Source organism: Capra hircus, chromosome 3, assembly GCF_001704415.2.
Source record: "Capra hircus breed San Clemente chromosome 3, ASM170441v1, whole genome shotgun sequence".
NCBI lineage: Eukaryota > Metazoa > Chordata > Mammalia > Artiodactyla > Bovidae > Capra > Capra hircus.
This window is the reverse complement of record NC_030810.1, coordinates 104,767,922-104,786,927: the sequence shown is the minus strand read 5'-3', so window position 1 is coordinate 104,786,927 and position 19,006 is coordinate 104,767,922. Positions and strand designations below refer to the sequence as shown.

Genomic DNA, 19,006 nt, shown 5'->3' with positions numbered 1-19,006 from the left:
AAAGAGAAGGGGAGAAATGAAAGTAGGAATCAGGTGTGGGTGGGAGGACAAATGGTCCAATTTGTTGCTGGCTAGGAGGTATTTGGGGAGGATCTGTGTTCACAGTCTCCTCCATGTTAATTTATAGACCCCAGTCTGGGCCTCTTCTCCCAACCCCAATAGGCAGGGCAGAGAGGAGCATGGGAGCCAAGGGGCATTCCCATGACTACTGGACTCTGGCCCCTGGTGCACAGGACTTCCAGTGACACTTTAACCAGGATACAGAGCTGATTCCCCACCCGCCGGCCTCCTGCCTCCCACAGTTAACAGCGTGGAGCAGATCCCCGGAGACAGGCAGGTGTGCAGTGACATGGAAGGTGTGGCTGGCACTGGGGCTCCTCTTCCTCTGAGCTGGGCTCGGGCAAGCTACGGAGACTTCAGGACCTGGAGGAGCACTGAAGGGGCTGAGGAAACTCAAAGGAGGGAGTGGGAAGCCAGTCAATTGCCAGAGGCTGGAGGGAAGAAGACGGGAACCTTAGGAAAGGGAACTGGGTGATTCTCAGCCTGGAAATGAAGGGCCACTGTGAACTAGATATCAAAGGGGGCTGAGGCTGAGAGAAGTCAGCAGCTAAAGGGCAAGAAGTCTGACGTTATGAGGGACCGGATAGCTAGGTGATCAAGAATTTGAGCCTGGAGTTAGTCAGACCTAAATGGGAATCTTATCTCTGTTAATTAGAAGCTATACAACCTTGGACAACTGATCTAACCTTTCTCAGCCTCTGTTTCCTTACCTAGAAAATGGGGATAATTACAGAACATATAACAATACCTGCTTACTAGCATCCTGGTGACTAAATAAGATAATGTATACATAATGCCCAGCTCAGAAGACTCAACAAACTGGAGAACTGAGGGAAGGAATAGACAGTACACTGAGATGAAAGGATGGGGACCAGAGGCAGGTGCCCACACAGCACCTTTTTACTGCAGGACCAGCAGGGTACCTGCGGTGGGCTAGTGTAGCCCAGATGACTCAGGAGCTGAGCATTTCCTTCTTCCAGCGGCAGCAACTGCCGGCCGCTATGGCAGACACCTTCCTGGAACATCTGTGCCTGCTGGACATCGACTCTGAGCCTGTGGTCGCTCGCAGTACCAGCATTATCGCCACGATCGGTAAGCACCCCCACCCCCCCTGCAGCGTCACAGGGCCTCGTGTGTTTTTCTCAAGGTGCTGCCTCATCTTTTGTGTTCTTTGAGACTTCTCCTTGTTTGATTGAGGGATAAATAAATATATATATATTTTAAAATTTTATTTATTTATGGATGCACGAGGTCATTGCTGCAAGAGGGTTTTCTCTAATGGCTGAGGGCAGGGGCCACTCTCTGGTTGTGGTGTGCAGGCTTCCTCATTGCGGTGGCTTCTCTTGTAGAGCATGGGCTCTAGGAGAAGTGGGCTCAGGATCTGCAGCTTGGAGTCTCTAGAACAAGGCTTGGTAGTTGTGCTGCTCAGGCTTAGTTACCCTGAAACATGTGGGATCTTCCTGGATCAGGAATCAAACCGGTGTCCCCTGGATTGCAAGGGAGATTCTTAACCACTGGACAACTTCAGAAGCCCAACAAATATTTGTTGAGTGCTTGGTAGATAAGCTTCTGGGTCCTGGCAGTAGGTCAGTGAAATGAAATAAACAGACAGGGATTTCTCTGGTTAGGATTCCATGCTTCCACCGCAGAGGGCCAGGTTCTATCCCTAGCTGGGGAAGTAGATCCCACCTGCACAGCATAGCCAAATAAGTAAAAATAATTATTTTTTTAAAAAGAGACTTCCCTGGTGGTCCAGTGGCTAAGACTCCATGCTCCCAATGCAGGAAGCCCAGGTTCAATCCCTGGTCCAGAAACTAGAACCCACATGCCACAACTAAGACCCAGAACAACCAAATAAATAAATATTAAAAAAGAAAAAAACAGACAAAGATCCCTACTCTTGGGGAGCTGACACTAGCTGGGTGGGACCATAATAAATACAATGAGTTATTTAAAAAATACAGAAAGTATTTAGTAGATTAGAAACTGATAAGTACTATGGGGAAAGAAAAAGAAAAATCATGTGTGGTAAGGGGCATTAAACTGCAAGGGCAGGAGGGAGGCGGAAGTCCTAATAGGGAGTCAGGGTAGCCATTGTTGAGAAAATTAGGCGTGAGCAATGTCTGAGAGAAGAGAGTTCTAGGCAAAGGGAATAGTCAGTGCCAAGGCCCTAAGTCAAGGAGGCTGGAAACCATCAAGGGGAAGAGCAGCAAAAATGAAGAGGTTGGAGGAAGGGGAAGATAAAGGAGGGTTTAGTAGGCCATTTTTAGAATTCGAGTTGCGTTTCACTCCAAGTGTAGTGCGAAACTGAAACTACTGTAGAGTTTTGAGCAGAAGTTACATGCTGTTACTTAGGTCTTAATAGAACTGCCCTGGCTGCTATATTGAAAGTAGATTGGGGTTGGGGGTTGGGGTGAGCGCCGAAGCTGCTCCTGCAGTATATCTGGTTTAAACCACGTGGTGGCAGTGGAGCTGCTGAGAAGGGACAATATTCTGAATGTATTTTGAAGGTAGTGCCAACAGGATATGATGGATTGGATATGGGGTGGGGGTGGGGGTGAGAAAGGAGTCAAGGACTAGTCCCAGTTTTTTGGTGTGAGGAGCTAGAAGAATCCATTATCAGCTGAGCAGGAGAGACTGTGGTGGAAATGTTTAGAGGAGAGATCAGTTCAGTTTTGGGCTTGTTGAGTTTGATTACACATATTAGACATGCAAGTGTGGTATAGAGTAGGCAATCAGATATACAACTCTGGTTTTGGGAGAGGGGTCTAAACGGGGGATGTAAATTCGGAAGTTGTTGACATACTGATGGGATGTAAAGCCATGAGACTAGTTGAGACTACCAAGGGAGTGAAAGTAAAATGAGAGAAGAGGAATGGTCATCTAATGGGAGCTAAGGCTGAAAGGGAGCAGCCAGTGAGGTGGAAGCAAACCAGGAGAGGGTGGTGTCCTGGAGGCCAAGCCAAAATGTATAGCAAGGACGTGTGTCAGACACTGTTGACAGACCAGCTAAGATGAGGACTTTTAGCAACAACACAGAGGTTGTTGGTGACCTTGACAAGAGCAGATGTAATGGAGAGTGGGTACAAGGAGAATAGGGGGGAGGGGTTTACAGAGATAACTCTTGTCATGAATTTTGCTGCACCAGTGAGCAAAGGAATAGGGCTGTGTAGCTAGAGGGGGAACTGAAATTAGGAGAATTCGTTGTTGTTGGATGAAATAATACCAGGCTTACATGCTGATGGGAATGATCTAACAGAAAAGGGACATAGACAACTGGGGGAACTGCTGAATCTGTATTTGATTGGGTGAGAAGGAGACCCAGTAGGCAAGTGGAAGAACTGGCTTAGAGAGGGACTGGAGAGGCTGGTCAGCTGGGTCTCAGTTACTCAGCTGTCCTCCCAGCAGGGAAGGAATGGAACTCAACTCTCCTCAGTCCAACAGGAAGGAGGCTCTAAAGCTTGGCATCTATCCCCTTCTCATTCACTGGGGTTCCCCCACCCTGCAGCACGGAACATCAAGGGCCTGGCTGAGCCCAGTCTTCTAGGGGCTTGCAGTGCAAGGAGGCGGGTCTTAGCTGGAGAGGGGAAAGTAGTCTCTGATCTGTGTGCAGGGGTGGGGTCAGGGGACAAAGGTCGGGTGACAGGCCTTCTGCGGCCTGGGGCGGCCCCAAGGGTGATGATGGGTTCGGCTGTCACTCAGGTTTGGTGAGAAAGTTGTCTGAATCCGGTCTCTGGTTCCAGGGCCGGCATCTCGCTCCGTGGAGCGCCTCAAGGAGATGATCGCGGCCGGGATGAACATCGCGAGACTCAACTTCTCCCACGGCTCCCACGAGGTTCAGGGCGGGACCACGGGGAGACGGGTGGGGCTAGAGGATGCCCCGAGGTCCCGGCCAGCTTCCCCTGAAATCCTCGCTTTGTTCTGGTCCCCAGTACCATGCTGAGTCCATCGCTAACGTCCGGGAGGCGGTGGAGAGCTTTGCAAATTCTCCGCTCAGCTACCGACCCGTGGCCATCGCCCTGGACACCAAGGGACCAGAGATACGCACTGGGATCCTGCAAGGGGTGAGAGGGGACCAGCCCTGTTCTGGGGACGGCGAAGGGGGCGGTGCGGCGTGAAGGAAGTTATCCGTAGGGCGGAGCATTGGGAGGGGCCGGCCCTGACCCCCACAGGCCGAACTCAGCGGTCCTCTGGCCCCGCCCCTAGGGCCCGGAGTCAGAAGTGGAGATAGTGAAGGGCTCCCGGGTGCTGGTGACCGTGGATCCAGAGTTCCGGACGCGCGGGGACGCGAACACCGTGTGGGTGGACTACTCCAGTATCGCCCGAGTCGTGCCGGTGGGGGGCCGGATCTACATTGACGACGGGCTCATCTCCCTAGTGGTCAAGAAAATCGGTGCGAACGAGCCTCCAGCCCTGGTTCTGCGCAGTGGGCCCTCTTCCTTTCGGTCCCGCCTTCGCCCTTCAGTCCCACCACACCTTCCCGAGTCCCGGGCATCCAGACTCCTGGGCTACCCTGGGCTGGGGCTGGATTGGCGGGTTAGAAGTTTCTTCCACAGACGTCCACCCTGTGCTATTCGGTGCAGAGCCCAGACTGAGCATGAAGAAACAAATAAGACATCATTCCGTTTTCTTGTGGTCCAAGCCTGGTGTTCCCACTCCTGTGACTATGCCCCAGCCTCACCCCTAACCTAGGTGGATTCTTTCCATACCCGCAGGTCCAAAAGGGCTAGAGACCGAAGTGGAGAACGGCGGTGTCCTGGGCAGTCGGAAGGGCGTGAACTTGCCAGGCGTTGAGGTGGACCTGCCTGGGCTGTCCGAGCAAGATGTCCAGGACCTGCGCTTCGGGGTGGAGCAGGGCGTGGACATCATCTTTGCCTCTTTCGTGCGGAAAGCCAGCGACGTGGCTGCCGTCCGGGCTGCTCTGGGGCCGGAAGGACAGGGCATCAAGATCGTTAGCAAAATCGAGAACCACGAGGGCGTAAAAAAGTGAGTCTTGGTCTTTGTTCCCATCAGGCCCTACGCATCCCCATCTCCCTCCTCTTTCCCTGCCTCCCTCTCTCTGGCTTCTCTTGGGTCTTTCCCAGCCCTGACTTCCCCAACCACCCAGGTTCGATGAAATCCTGGCGGTGAGCGACGGAATTATGGTGGCCCGGGGTGACCTGGGCATTGAGATCCCGGCCGAGAAGGTTTTCCTGGCTCAGAAGATGATGATCGGCCGTTGCAACTTGGCGGGAAAGCCCGTTGTCTGTGCTACACAGGTCTGCCATGAGCCCTGGGGGCAGGGCCCTCTATGAGTCTGGGGACACCGAGGGTGAATACACACACCTTAGTTCTCTAGCACGTTTTGCTGTCCAATGTTTGACCCTCAAACAACAAAGCTATGAAGACCTACTGTGACCCCCGTTTTCAGATGAGGAAACAGAGCAGCCAGGATCACACAGTTTGTGAGTGTGACTCTGGTTTTCAGGGCCCTCAGAGTGGATGTCAGAGACGTAGTCGGGGCAGGGTCCCCAGTCATATATGACTCCTACAGCTCTGACCTCAAGATATCCCCCAGATGCTGGAGAGCATGATCACTAAGCCCCGGCCGACTCGGGCAGAGACGAGTGATGTGGCCAACGCCGTTCTGGATGGGGCGGACTGTATCATGCTGTCAGGGGAGACTGCCAAAGGCAGCTTTCCTGTGGAGGCTGTGAAGATGCAGCATGCGGTAGGAGCTCAGGATGCAAGGCAAATGGGCTGGAAAACCACCCCCTCTTCCAGATCCCAGTACCCTTGCCCAGCCTGACCTCCTGGTGCCCACAGATTGCCCGGGAGGCAGAGGCTGCCGTGTACCACCGGCAGCTCTTTGAGGAGCTACGGCGGGCAGCACCACTGAGCCGGGATCCCACCGAAGTCACCGCTATTGGTGCTGTGGAGGCTGCCTTCAAGTGCGGTGCTGGTGCCATCATTGTGCTGACCACCACTGGCCGGTGAGGAGCACACTGGGACCACACCAGGTCAGAGCTCTGGGTCCAGGACAGGCTGGGATGGGCCCCAAGCGTGGCTTTTATCTCATCATCAGAGATCTTTCTGGGGTAAGAAGAGAGGCAGCTATGGGAGCTGGAAGCCTAGAGAGACAGATCTTGGAGCACACCAGGAATTGTGCCTATCTCCTCAAGGGGTTGGGAGGGCAAGGTGGCATCACTGGGTGCACTGACTTCCAGGCCATCTGGGCTTCCAGGGCTCAGAAACAGGCCCTCTGCATTTAGCCCACAAAGCTTTGCAATGCTGGGGTATTACAGAAGGCTCCAGAAGGTCTGAGTTCAAATCTTCACTCTGAAACTTAGCTATGATATCTTGGGTAGGTCACCCAGGTTCTGTAATACTCCTCCACTTGCTCACAGGGTCATGAGGATTAACAAGAAACATTTTTTAAGTTAAATACTATATAAAGATGCATTCCCAGAAGGGTTTTCTGTTTTTCAAAGAGGTTTCTCATCTCATTTGATAGATTTTTTTATAGTCATCTCATAGTTTCCCCATGTGGTCAGAAAGGCAGGTATTCTTACACCCACTTTATGGGTGAGACAACTAAGGCCCAGAAAAAATATGATGACTTACCTAGGGTCACAAAGCTTATTGGTGGCACCTGGAACCCGAACCCAACACTCTTCCAATATTCTGGACTGACCTTGTCTGCCTCCTTCAGCTCAGCCCAGCTTCTGTCTCGGTACCGACCTCGGGCAGCAGTCATTGCCGTCACCCGCTCTGCTCAAGCTGCCCGCCAGGCCCACCTGTGCCGAGGAGTCTTCCCTGTGCTCTACCGTGAACCTCCAGAGGACATCTGGGCCGACGATGTGGACCGCCGGGTCCAATTTGGCATCGACAGTGGTGAGCCCCCTGGCTCCCTCCCACCCTCCCCTGGATTTGGATCCTGAGTCCTCCAACCCCACTTCCTACACTCACCCAAAGGGTCTTGCCTCTCTCCTCTGGTCCCAGGTGTTCTTTGTGAGATTCACTAAGACTGAGATACTTGAGTCTCCAAGGGTGGGGGGAACATGCTGAGAGAGGGCAGAAGGAGCGAGGGCAGGGACCAGGGCATCCCTAAGTGGCCGGCACAGCTGCTGCCTCCACCAGGTGGCTGGAGCTGGGCATGACACAAGGAGCAAGAGAGGAGAGGAGAAAGAGGGAGCCAGGGCCCTGCAGCTGCAACTGAAATCGAATTGACAGTTGCTATGCTCATACCCTGGGCTTCCCTGGTAGCTCAGCTGGTAAAGAATCTGCCTGCGAGGCAGGAGACCCTGGTTTGATTCCTGGGCAGGGAAGATCCCCTGAAGAAGAGATAAGCTACCCACCCCAGTATTCTTGGGCCTTGCTGGTGGCTCAGACAGTAAAGAATCTGCCTGCAATGCGGGAGACCTGGGTTCAATCTCTGGGTTGGGAAAATCCCCTGGAGGAGGACATAGCAACCCACTCCAGTATTCTTGCCTGGAGAATCCCCATGGACAGAGGGGCCTGGCAGGCTACAGTCCCTAAAGGTCTCAAAGAAGTTGACATGACTGAGCGACTGAGCACAGCACATGCTCATACTCCCCCTTTCCGTGTGCACAGCCACGCAGGTGGAGAGATTTGCTGCTCAGCCACACGCCCCATGGCACCCCATGGGCACAGCTGCAGCTTGCACCTCCTACAGTGGTCGCATCCCCTGCAATGCCCCCTGTGGGGCACACTGTACAGTTTGCCTCAGGCCCCTCCTTCCTTATGGGTGCCCTTGAGGGAGGCAGTGAAGGGTGGTGGCTGGTTCTCTTTACAGAGCTGGCCTGGGTCCCTCAGTGGCTGATTGTCATCTTCTCTCCTTCCTCCCCTCCAGGAAAGCTCCGTGGCTTCCTCCATTCTGGGGACCTGGTGATTGTGGTGACAGGCTGGCGACCAGGCTCTGGCTATACCAACATCATGCGGGTGCTGACCGTAACCTGAGGCCCCCCTCCTCCTCTGACCAAGCCAGCCCGGGACCTGCCCCTCTCCACTCCCTCCTGCAGCCCCACATCTGAGTCTTTTCTACTCCCAATCCTCCCTACCCCAGGCCACATCTGCCATCCAGTTTCCTTCCAGGGCACTCCCTCCCTTTCTCTGACTCATGCAGGCCTGGATAGTCTGTATCCAATTAAGCACTGGCCATCCAACAGAACCATTGGTACATTCCCTGCATCTAATGCTCTCAACTGGTCCCTAAGATGCTCTGAGCCTTTAATCCCAGCTCAACTATTAATTCTATTCCCCAGGTTTCCCATAGCTGAGGGTGGAGGGGAGGGGAGCAGGGTAATCATGGCCACAGTCTCCACAAAATCTCATCTTAAAAATCATTTCCCAAGGAGAGTGTCCCCTCTTTCTTCATTGTGACTGGAAGCTAGGGGAGATGGAAGCCGGGGAGCACCAGAGCCAGGCGGGCCCACCTCGTTAGTGTCTCACCACCTCGAGGCTTGCAGGCCACGCCCATTTGCTCTCACACCCATCTCATGCTTTACTGGGTCAGGTCTTCTGGCCTCCTTCTGCACCCTGAAATGCCCACTTTGTTCCCACACACAAACCAGGAGCCAAAACAAGTGTCTCTGTTTTCTTTTTAAACCCAGATATTTGGAAGCCATATAAAACTTCTCCCATACACGCAGAACCCCAGAACTCCCTGCCTAGGAGAAAAGGAGCATTAGGGTCCTGGCCCCACATTCTTTGATGCTGGAGAGTAGATGTGGGGACAGAGGGGTGAGCTGCAGGATTCTCTTGTCCCTGAGAAGGCAGAGGTACTGGCTAGCCTGCCCTTCCCTAGGCTTGGATACCTCGGGCCCTCCCCTTGCTCCTGCACCAACAGCAAACTCAACAGGAAAGAAAAAGAACTAAAAATAAGAACAGTCCTTCTCCCCGTCTCAGGTGGCCCTTCCTGGTCCTACCTAGAAAGGGAGGGTGTTCAAGTATTGCTGCTGATGGTAGTTGCACAAGACCACAAGAGCTGGACTGGAGGGCCCTGTCCGTTCCTGTTTCCCTGGTAGGAGGGGAGGACAGAGATGGATAAAGGAATGGATAAATAAAGCGAGTTGATAATAACTAAAACTAGCAAATGAATGAATAAACTATTAAATGAATAAATAAGGGAGGGAGGAAAGAAAAAAATTCCAGCTAGGGATTCAGCCACGTGCCCCCTACCTGGGGGGATCTAGACTGGCACACTAAATAAGGGGGTGTCAGCAATCCCATAGCTTCAAGGGGGCCATCACCCGGACAAGGGCACAGGAAGGAGAAGGTTCCCAGTTTACCAAAAGGTAGTTCTACCACAGAGACAGAAAGCACAAGGAACTCGGCAGGAGGTGTGTTCCCACTCGGGATATAGACAGGGAGGGTCCACGCATGGCAGTAAAGCTGGGTGCCCACACCAGGGGCCTGAGACATTTGTTGACATCAATGAGGGCACGGGTAGTTGGCAGTGCCCAGCTATGCTAGCCAGACAGGAAGATTAACCATGCCAGGCAGAACCTGAAAGGTCATGGACAGGAAAACAGAGACATCTAGTTACTTGGCAGTGATGGTGATGGCAAGTACTTGTGCTTAGTAAGATGGGCTCATGGACTTGGGCCTGCACCTGGCAGGACCATAGCTAGGGGAACACCCTCATCAGAGGACTCAGAGTCACTTCTACTTGGCAGTGGAGACATACAGCGCCTGGCACAGTGCCTTGAACATGGTAGGCGCTAAGAACCTTTGATGACTGGGTGAATGGATTAGGATGGGTGTCAGGCTACAGGGTGCCTGAACTGAGGACAGAGACCATCTTCTTGGTACTAAGGGGAGATAGTCCCATAGGGCAGTGTTTCAGGTCCCCTCGGTGTCCCCAAGAGGTGTCTGCCCTCAGGCGTATGCTACTGCACCCAAGGGCTTACCTAAAGGTTTCACATGTTGGCAGACAGCTGGGGGCCCCGGGGAGTAGCTGGCTCAGGCACTGGCAGCCTGGGGGGCTGGGCTGTCCCTGGAGGCTTGGTCAGGAGCCCTGAAGGGGGCAGGCGCTCACTTCCTGAGCTCTTACGCCCAGGAGAGCCATCACCTGCTGCCCTCTGAGGCAGAGAAGGTTGGGAGGCTGAGAGAGGGCGGCCCCGAGGTCCTAGTCGCCGTCCACCCCCTCCTGGGGGAGGCCCCAGCAGTGACACCTGTGAGCGCCCAGCCCGGGATAGGCTGGCATGGAGGGTTCTAGCAGGCGGGGCCGGCAGGCGGGAGGTGGATGCCCAAGGCCCCCGGGCTAGAGGGCCAGCTCGGACAGGCACCAGGGGGGAGGCTGGGGAGCCTGCTCCTGCTGATCTTCGAGCAGAGCGAGCAAGGAGGGTGACTGGAGAGTCGGGCGAGAGGGGAAGAGGGCCCCGCTGGTGTGTCAAGGCAATGGCCACACTAGAGGTCACGGCAGCTGCTTGCAGGGGTGCGTGCACCAGCGGCTCCCAGAGCACCGGCTTTCCACTGAGCCGAGCGCCTGTGCTGGGCGCCAGGCCCCGAACACCGCGAGCCATATCCCTGTCATGTTGGACCAGGTGCTGCTCCATGACGCCCCCACTGCTGCCTGGACTTGGCTCAGAGCGCTTCCGCTGCAGTATGGAATTCTTCTTGCCTAGAAATTATCCCAGGGGGAAGGAGTTAAGGATAGGATAGGAATTCAAGATGAAGGTTGGCTATCAAAATGAGGGTAACAAGATGGAGTCAACGGACACTGGCGGGGTGAAGGTAGGGGATGGGGATCAAGTGTGTGGAGACGGAGTTGGGAGATGGAGATTGGGAGATGAGGGTTGAAGGAAGAGGGTTAGGGGATGAGAGTACGGATCAGAGATGGTGAGGATCAGGGACTGGTACTCAAGGAAGGAGGATTCAGTGCATGGGAACTGGGGGCGATGTCTCCAGGGTTCAGAGATGCTGGGTTATAGGGACCGGGAGCCAGTGTGTTGAGAGCCCTACTGGTGGCATCTGCTGGGACTCGGGTGCCCTGGGGTGTGCCAAGGCACTGGAGCCTGGGCCCTGGGATCCGGGGGACTCCCTGCCATGGATGAGGGTGAGGGCGCAGCCTGGACCTCACCGATACGGCGCAGCCGATCCATGGCCACTGTCTCGAAGGCCCGGCGCATCATAGGGAACTCCTCGAGCACGGCGTTGAAATGGTCCACGCTGAGCGAGTACAGGCGGCAGTAGGTGTCTGCACGCACGCTGGCCGTGCGTCGGCCCCGAGTCAGCAGGCAGATCTCTGACAAAGTTGGAGGAGGCCTTCAGAATCACTGTCTGCAGAACTCCCTCTCACTGGGCCTGCAGCAACTGACCCAGATTCCTCAGACTCCTCCCCAGATGGGAGCAACTTATGACTCCCCACCCACCCAGAGGCCCTGAGTGCTCCAAGCACCCTCACTCTCACACATAATTACTGTCCTGCCTCTGTCCAAATTAAAGCTGATAACAGGCAGGTCTGCTGCACTCCTAGTTATTCCACTTCACTTCAATTCCCACCCCACCTCCACGGCTTTAGCCCAGGGGGTAGGCCTAGGGCAGTGCCCTCTCTTCCCTCCCCTTTGAAAGAACACCAAGGCAACCCAGAAGGAGAAAAGCAGTGCCAAAGGGCGAAGGGCAACACAATGAGGATGCTGGAAGGTGGTGGGTGATTTGGGGATTGAGAGATTATGAATCTCAAACCCTTTTGGGCAGCAGCCAGGAGAACTGTGGAACTGCCACAGGCTGGGTCCCTGATTCTCCCACCAAGTCATTCCCCCAGGGAGCCACAAAGCTCCAGCCCCTGGGATAGCACTGCTTTATTCCTATCTTTCCCTCATCTTGTGGGATCCCTGGGTCTCACTGGCCCAGGAATTTTCAACCTGACGATGCACGGGAATCTCTTAAGCCTTTAAAATTACAGAACTCTAAACCCCAGACCCAGAGATTCTAATTGAATAGGCCTGGGAAGGGGCTGGAACTCTGTGGTCCTGGAGCACAGCCGGGTGAAGACCCAGACCCAGGGGAGCAGCTGCCCTCCTTTCTCTGCTCCAGATCCCCCACCCACCCACCCTGAGGCCTGCTGACCCCCAAAGTAGGATCCATCAGTGAGGCGGGTGTCCCGGGCGCCACGTGCCAGCACACTGAGCAGCCCATGCTGGATGAAGTACATCTTCCTGCCCACGGAGCCCTCACGCACCACGAGGTCCCCCGGCTGGAAGACCTCAAAGCGTAGCTTGGTGAGCACGGCCGTGACGAAGCTGGGGTCAGCATGGGCGAACAGCGGCATGTGGGCCACCAGGCCCCGGCAGGTGAAGTTAATGATCTCCTGGGCAGGGGAGGGGCCTGTCAGGCAGGCTGTGCTCCCTGCCCCGAGGTGCCCCCATCGAGCTCATCTGTCTCCAGAAGCCCCACCCCTGGGGTCATGATCTGCCAAAGGACGGGGATGCTTCATTCGGCCTGGGACCATCTCTAAGCTCCTGCCCTCAGAGCTTCCCCATGAGCCCTTGCAGGACCATACCCCAACCCCACCCCAACAGAGATTCCTGCAGCCCCTCCTTATGTGTACTTCACCCCTGAAAGATCATCAAGGAAGACCGTAACTCCTGAAAGTGCTCCAAAGGCCTGAACTCCCATGGGGCCCTCTGTAGGCCCCACTTGCTGTAGGGGCCCCAGCTGACTAATAGAGGTCGTCCCAGAAGCCCAGGTCCTTGAAGAGCCTCCCTCCAGGGCCCCGCCCAGCCCCACCTCCCGCAGTGGCTCGCTCAGCTCGCCTAGGATGCTCTCCTCATCGAACATCTTGCCCTGGTAGCGGTGTTCATAGTACTCATGGATGCGCTGCCGTGTATCAGCCGGCAGCTTGTGGAAGGACATGTACTGCTCCACCTGCTTGTACTGGAGAGCCAGCCGATGGCCAGCGGGCAAGAAAGCACAGAGACAGATGTGGAGCCAGAACAGTGTTGGGGGGGAGGTTGTGGAGGACGGTCACAGCCATGGGACACACCCAGAGGGTAGAAACATGGAGACAAAAGGATAGATGAGTAAGGGTGGATGCAGGGAGGACACAGCACAGTCACAGGAAAACCCAGACGTGGAGGAGTCCAAGGACAGGTGCATTGGTACAAAGGAAAGGTACGCACACGGACAAACGGGTACGGGGCAAGGCAGGACCCAGAGAGCCAACAGGGACGCATCAGAATGGGCTGCACGTGGAGCTCCCCAGCCTCCAGCACCCCTCCCCTCCCTTTTCCTGCCCCTGCTGACCTTCTCCTGGTACTGACGCCGTGAGGAGTCCAGGGACTGGATGAGGGCAGTGGCATGACCGATGAACATGGCGTAGCACGTTGCACCCACGATCATGCTGAGCATGGTGAGCCAGACGTCGGGCATGCCTACAGGTGCCTGCTGCCCGTAGCCAATGCAGAGCATGTGGCTCATGGCCTTGAACAGGGCGTGGGAATACTGGCGGCCCCAGGAGTGATTCTGGGGGGCAGAGTCAGAGCTGGGCACAGACCCCTCAGAACCTCATTCTCCTCCCGCTCCCCACTTTCTCTTTCAATCCTTCTGTCTGCCCCCATCTACTTCAACTTGCCTGCCAAGGGAGGCACTTAGGTTTGGTTCTGGGGGGCCCTGAAGCAGAAGGGGCCTCTTTTATAGCATGGGAGCTGCAGTTTCTCCCTAGCTTTCCTTCCCCATATGCTCCCTCCAATACAAGCACTTCTTCTGGGCCTCTTTCCTCTCACCTCCCCACCTCCTCTCTTCTGTCCGCTCATGGTCATCTCTCCACCATCTCCCACTTGCCCCCTGTGTTTACCCCTCCTGCTCAGAGAGAAGAGCCCTTGGAAGGCCCAGGAAAGGCTGAGCGGCAGGGAGTTCTCACCACCATGTGGCTGATGGAGACCCAGCAGTCAGGAGGGAAGTCTTGCAGCATGGGGACCAGGAACTGCAGACAGCCATCCCAGTGACACAGCAGCAGCATCATTCCAATGAGGTTGAAGATGCGAACCACAGCACTGGCCAGGTCATAGGTCATGTGAAAGATCTGAGGAGTCCAAGCAGGGGCTGTTGTGGACAGGAACCTCTCCCTGCCAGGACTTTTCCATGCCTGGCCTTGCAGATTCTCTCTTCAAATTTCTCTCTGGCCCTGCTCTCCATGAATGTTAAGACTGTGGCTATAAAACCGCATATACAGCTAACACAAAGGAGGTTGTATTACTGCTCTCATCCCATAGGTAGGAAAACTGATGCAAATCATGTGCCCCAAATCACAGCAAGTGCCACAGCAGAAACTCAGTCAAAAAGGTCTACTGCACAAGCTGCCCAAGTATAGCCTGGGAAAGGGGAGAGAGGGCAATTCGCAGTGTAACAGCCCCAGGGCATATAAAAGGATGAGTGCCAGAAGCTCTCTTCCCTTCCAATAATGATAATAGGTAATCTACTGAGAACTTACTGTGCCAGGCACGGTACTAGGTGCTTTACAGGTATTAACTCCTTTAACTCTTATAACCTTATCATATGTAAATATGTTTAACATTTTCATTTTATAGACAAGGAAACCAGGTCTCATATAGTAAATAGTAAAATTGGGATCTGACCACAAGCAATGAGACTGCAGAGTTCACACTCTGAACCACTAAACTCTGCTGTTGTCCTGAAGCTGAAACTCCAGCCTTCCCCATGCTCTACAATTATTAGCTCCTCTTCTATACCTTCCTCTTGGAGTCTAACTAACCCTTCAGTGTTTGTCCAGCAACTATGCTCCATTCTCCTGCACCGCCATCCTTGCATCCTGCGAATCCCATCCCCTGAACACTCATTCTGTCCCTGTTTCTCCCCTACTAACACTGGAGACACCCCTCCCTCGGAAGCCCCACTCATCTGCCCCACCCCAGAAAGTTGCCAGGAGCCCCACTCATATCGCTGTCTGGAGGAGTCTGCAAGCCCCCCCTGCCCACCTCCCCACCCCACCTCCTCCCACTGGTGTATGTAGCGGATGAGGCGGGAGAGGCGGAGCAGCCGCAGCAGGCTGAGGATCTTGGTGAAACGCACGATGCGCAGGGCCCGCGCTGTTTTGTAGACCTCAGCATCCAGTCGTGGCTCCAGCTCCACCACCAGAAAGATGTAATCCACAGGAATAGAGGAGATGAGGTCAACCAGGAACCAGGTGCGCAGGTAGCGTGTGCGGATGGCCCGCGGTGCCAGCAGGATCTCAGCACCCTCCTCTACCACGATGCCTGTGCGGAAGTTGAGCACCAGATCCATCAGGAAGAAAGTGTCAGAGAGGACGTTGAAGACAATCCAAGGTGGAGAGTTCTCTTCCTTGAAGAAGGTGATGCCCACAGGTAGCACAATGAGGTTTCCCACCATCAGCAGGAGCATGATCAGGTCCCAGTAAAACCTAAGATAGGGGTGGGATGGGAAGTAAGACCACAGTGAGAGCCAGTCACTAAACTAAGGGTAGATAGTCTCAGCCAAAAGTGGACAAGGATACAGAACAACGGGATGACCATTTACAGCTAATGGGAGTGTAAATGTGACCACCACTTGGAAAAATAGTTTGGATTCATCTAGTAAAGTCTAACATGTGCATTCTCTGCAACTTGGCAATTCTATTCCTAGGAATATGCACATTCAAGGGAAAGATTCCAGGAGATATATACAGGTATAACAGCATTAAATCTGGAAATAATCCAAATATCCATCAGTAGAAAAATGTAGATTAATAAGATAAACACAGTAGATAAATACACTGATGCCCTGGAATATTATACAACTGTGAAGTCACCCAACTGCAGCCTACATTCCACAGTATGAATGAATCTCACAGATTTAATGTCAAGAAACCAAAGGATACACACTGTAGGATTCCACACATACAAAGTTCAAAAATAGATCAAACTAAACTGCATTTTTTAGGGGATTCACAGAAAAGTAGTAAAACCGTAAAGAAAAGTAAGGAAATAAGTACCACAAAAGTTAGAATAGTGGGTTTGGAAAAGGGATGTGAGAGCAGCAAGGAGCCTTCTGGGGTATCCTCAGTGTAGTCTCTCTTGACCTAGACAGTTATTACATATGAGTCTGTTTTACAGTTACTCCTTCAAATATATGTGTGCGCACACACACACACACACACACACACACACATATATACACCCTGGTCTATATTATACTATTATATATATCTGCCTTATCTATTTACTATATCTCTACTATATTAATATATATACCTCTAAATATACCCCTAATATGCATATATATTCTTTATATAGTACATATATGTAATGTCCTCATTATATGTATATAATCTATGTCACTATTATTAAATATTTTTTAAGTTAAAAAAAGATAAATATCCTTTGCTGATCTCAGAGGGCTGTTAAAAAATATGCACTGATATGAATGTGGATGGATGGGACAGTGTTGTACAAGACTAGTTGGTGTTATGACTCACCTACTCTTTATCCCAAGGATTCTGAAGAGACTGCTGCTTTACCCATCTCCAGCTCTCTGCCCATTCCTAGTTTAGGACTGAAAACCTTCCCTAGCTTTCCCAACCCCAACTCTCCTTCCCAACACAGTTGGGCTCATGGTTCCTGTTTTTCTGCTGGGATCTGTTTCCCAGAGTGGAGATGGTCTGTCCTGCCTCCTGTTTGAACTAGCTTTTCAGATGTACCCCTCCCCTCTTCAGAGCACTTCGGCAGGGCTGCACATACAGCGAAGCTCCACAGCAGATCCTGAGACAGCAAAGCTTGAAGCTCTGCACTCCTTTCCTCCCCCAACCTCCCTGTGCCCCCTGAGACTTTGGTTGCGCCCAGGCAAGGGCATGGTCGGGGAGAGCCATATTGCTGTGTGGAAGCTGTGAAAAGAAGAGGTCATTCAAAGAAGATCATTGGACAATCTGAAGATCTCAACTAGATATGGCAGTTTCAATTTCAGGACACACCTAGTTGCAGCATCAACTGAGGACCCAGCCCCTTCTGACTCTGACTGAAAAAAAATCAATCCTTTCAGCCCCTGAATGAAGCTTGGTGGTCCTCAAGTCCAGGCCTCCAGGAAGCCCTGTGTGATTTCAATCAACAGCAAACCCTGGATCTCCTCTTCTCTTTCCTGGCCACCAGAGAAATCCTGTACTGTAAGCTGGGAGAGGAGAGGGAAAGAGGGTTTGCCTTGCCATAGAGCATCTTCACAGCCTGACTCACAGGCAGTCACAAGCCTGGCGGGTGATACAGGAGAGAGGATGGAGAAGCAGCACAATAATAACAGGGATACATGGTTTATGGGGATACATTTGAGGGTGAAATGGGGAGGAGGAGGGAGATGCGCAGCAGACTAGAAAAGGTGCACTAGTAGGGTGATACTGAGACAGTAAAAAAGAGAGGAGTGAACGGAGCAATGAGAGAAAGAACATTAAGGGAGTGTGTATGTCTGTGGATTAAAATGACGTCTAGGTTTCCAATGGTGTTTCCAGGCTCCCGATTCACACCTCATCCTCTCTGCTCATTTAGCTCCCCAGGATAGGTGATTGGCACATATCCTTGCCTCATCCAGAAGCTGTCCTTCATTTCCTCCAAGGACAGGGTTGCTCTCCTCCCCTAGCGACCTTGATGTAGAGGTACAGCCTGATGGGGACTATGGAATAGCCCCACCCCCACTCTTCATCCCTTCTCTCTGGTAGTCACCTGGGCGGTGGTCACATGGGCAGTGGACTGGTGCCCCTCTGTTGCTGCCTCAAATCACTCTGAGTCCAGGCCCTAACCCGCCGAATCCCGTCTTCAGCACCAGGGACAGCGATCAGAGCTGCTGTCTGGACACTCCCTTTCTCCCCTGGCATCCCTATTTTTTTTTTTTTTTTTTTGGTAGCCTGCCCTGCTGAACTAGCCAGGTACTGGGGGTAGAAATGGGGACAGTGGGGACAGCTCGGTTTCTCCTTTAGGCTGACCCTGAGTTTCGGAACATGACAAAATTTCCCAGATCCCCAGCAAGCAGAACTGGAGGAGACAGCAGTCCCTAATTCCAGTATTCCCCTTGGTCCAGGTGGGGTGTCGGGTTTTTGAAATGGGAAACCCAGGTCTCTGGTGTCCGCTTGTCTCTTCCAGCGCCCCTAGCCTGAAAAGTCACCGAGAACCTCCGGCTGGGGATCCTTCACCCAAGAATTAGGTTGGGGGAAGTGACTCTGTCGGCCCACCAGGGGACCCCTGGGCCGGAAATGAAGTGTCCGTGGAGGGTGGGGCGGGCCCGGCTCCCGTGTCGCGGCCTTGGGGGTGGGAGCTGTGTCCCCTGCCCACCCTGCCGGACCCCCAGTACCGGAAGTCGCTGTACGGGTGGATGATCCAGGCCCCCGCTGACTTGACCCGCTCCTGCTCGATTTCCACTGCTTTGTGGCTGCCGAACACGCGAAGGGAGAACTTGTTGACCGTGGGCTGGAGCAGGGTCCCGAGCTGCCTCCTCTTGGGCTCGGGCCCGGGCCTGGACCCAGGGACCGGACCCGAGGCTGTGGTTGTAGACGCCGGGGCAGCAGGAGGCTCAGCCTCCAACCCAGGGGTCGCCCCGTCGTTGGCCCCAGTCGTTGGCCGCTGCTCCGCCTCCATGACGCCCGTCAGCTTACACGTTTGGCCTCCTAGACCCTGCTGCGGCCATTCGGGACCTCCCGACCCCTCCCGGAGTCGGAGCGGGAGCAGCCGGGCGGGCTCGGAGCGGAGGCGTAGTCGGCTGGGAACTGCCAGAGAGCCGGGCGGAGGGGGTGTGTGCGACAGACTCCTCCGAGGGTGGCTGGCGGGTCGCGCTGCGCCCCCTGGCGACAGCTGCACGGAGGCTGGGCAGGGAGGGCGGAGGCGGGGTCCACCGAGAGCCATCTCGGAAAGAGGCGGGACCAATGTAGTCCGTAACGAGAGGGACACTGAAGTAGGCGTGGCTTAGCCAATATGGGCCGTCCTCCAAGTATAGGAAGAGAAGGAGGGGAAAC

The 19,006-nt window shown here is 53.9% G+C and overlaps 2 protein-coding genes across 4 annotated transcripts; one reads left to right on the top strand and one right to left on the bottom strand.

The window, feature by feature from the left end:
• PKLR (pyruvate kinase, liver and RBC) lies at window positions 163-9,159 on the top strand. 3 transcript variants are annotated; one of them, XM_013976777.2, is made up of 11 exons: window positions 163-337; window positions 1,041-1,152; window positions 3,804-3,895; window positions 3,993-4,124; window positions 4,267-4,453; window positions 4,776-5,046; window positions 5,168-5,318; window positions 5,618-5,770; window positions 5,866-6,032; window positions 6,752-6,933; window positions 7,913-9,159. In XM_013976777.2, the coding sequence occupies exons 2-11, from the start codon at window positions 1,062-1,064 to the stop codon at window positions 8,017-8,019; spliced, it is 1,533 nt and encodes a 510-aa protein (XP_013832231.2). In that variant the 5' UTR covers window positions 163-337; window positions 1,041-1,061; the 3' UTR covers window positions 8,020-9,159. The 3 variants fall into 3 exon arrangements, with proteins under 3 accessions (XP_013832231.2, XP_017901744.1, XP_017901743.1); XM_018046255.1 differs by having other exon boundaries at window positions 276-337; window positions 970-1,152; XM_018046254.1 differs by lacking the exon at window positions 163-337 and having other exon boundaries at window positions 385-1,152.
• On the bottom strand, window positions 8,647-18,765 carry HCN3 (hyperpolarization activated cyclic nucleotide gated potassium channel 3). Its single transcript, XM_018046253.1, has 8 exons — window positions 18,349-18,765; window positions 15,013-15,442; window positions 13,925-14,086; window positions 13,309-13,527; window positions 12,793-12,939; window positions 12,133-12,373; window positions 11,144-11,308; window positions 8,647-10,684 (listed from the first exon to the last, which is right to left on the bottom strand). Exons 1-8 carry the CDS (start codon window positions 18,630-18,632, stop codon window positions 9,981-9,983), a joined length of 2,352 nt encoding a protein of 783 aa, XP_017901742.1. The 5' UTR covers window positions 18,633-18,765; the 3' UTR covers window positions 8,647-9,980.

What these genes read in the sequence shown, in the direction of transcription:
- PKLR (XM_018046255.1), top strand. Translation starts at nt 1,008, where the DNA reads ATGACTCAGGAGCTGAGCATTTCCTTCTTCCAGCGGCAGCAACTGCCG. An exon ending in CCTAGTGGTCAAGAAAATCG is followed by an intron (nt 4,454 to 4,775) that starts GTGCGAACGAGC and finishes CCATACCCGCAG; the next exon opens with GTCCAAAAGGGCTAGAGACC. An exon ending in GTGCTGACCACCACTGGCCG is followed by an intron (nt 6,033 to 6,751) that starts GTGAGGAGCACA and finishes TGCCTCCTTCAG; the next exon opens with CTCAGCCCAGCTTCTGTCTC.
- HCN3 (XM_018046253.1), bottom strand. Translation starts at nt 18,632, where the DNA reads ATGGAGGCGGAGCAGCGGCCAACGACTGGGGCCAACGACGGGGCGACC. An exon ending in GGCGTCAGTACCAGGAGAAG is followed by an intron (nt 12,940 to 13,308) that starts GTCAGCAGGGGC and finishes CTGGCTCTCCAG; the next exon opens with TACAAGCAGGTGGAGCAGTA. An exon ending in GGATCGGCTGCGCCGTATCG is followed by an intron (nt 10,685 to 11,143) that starts GTGAGGTCCAGG and finishes GATAATTTCTAG; the next exon opens with GCAAGAAGAATTCCATACTG.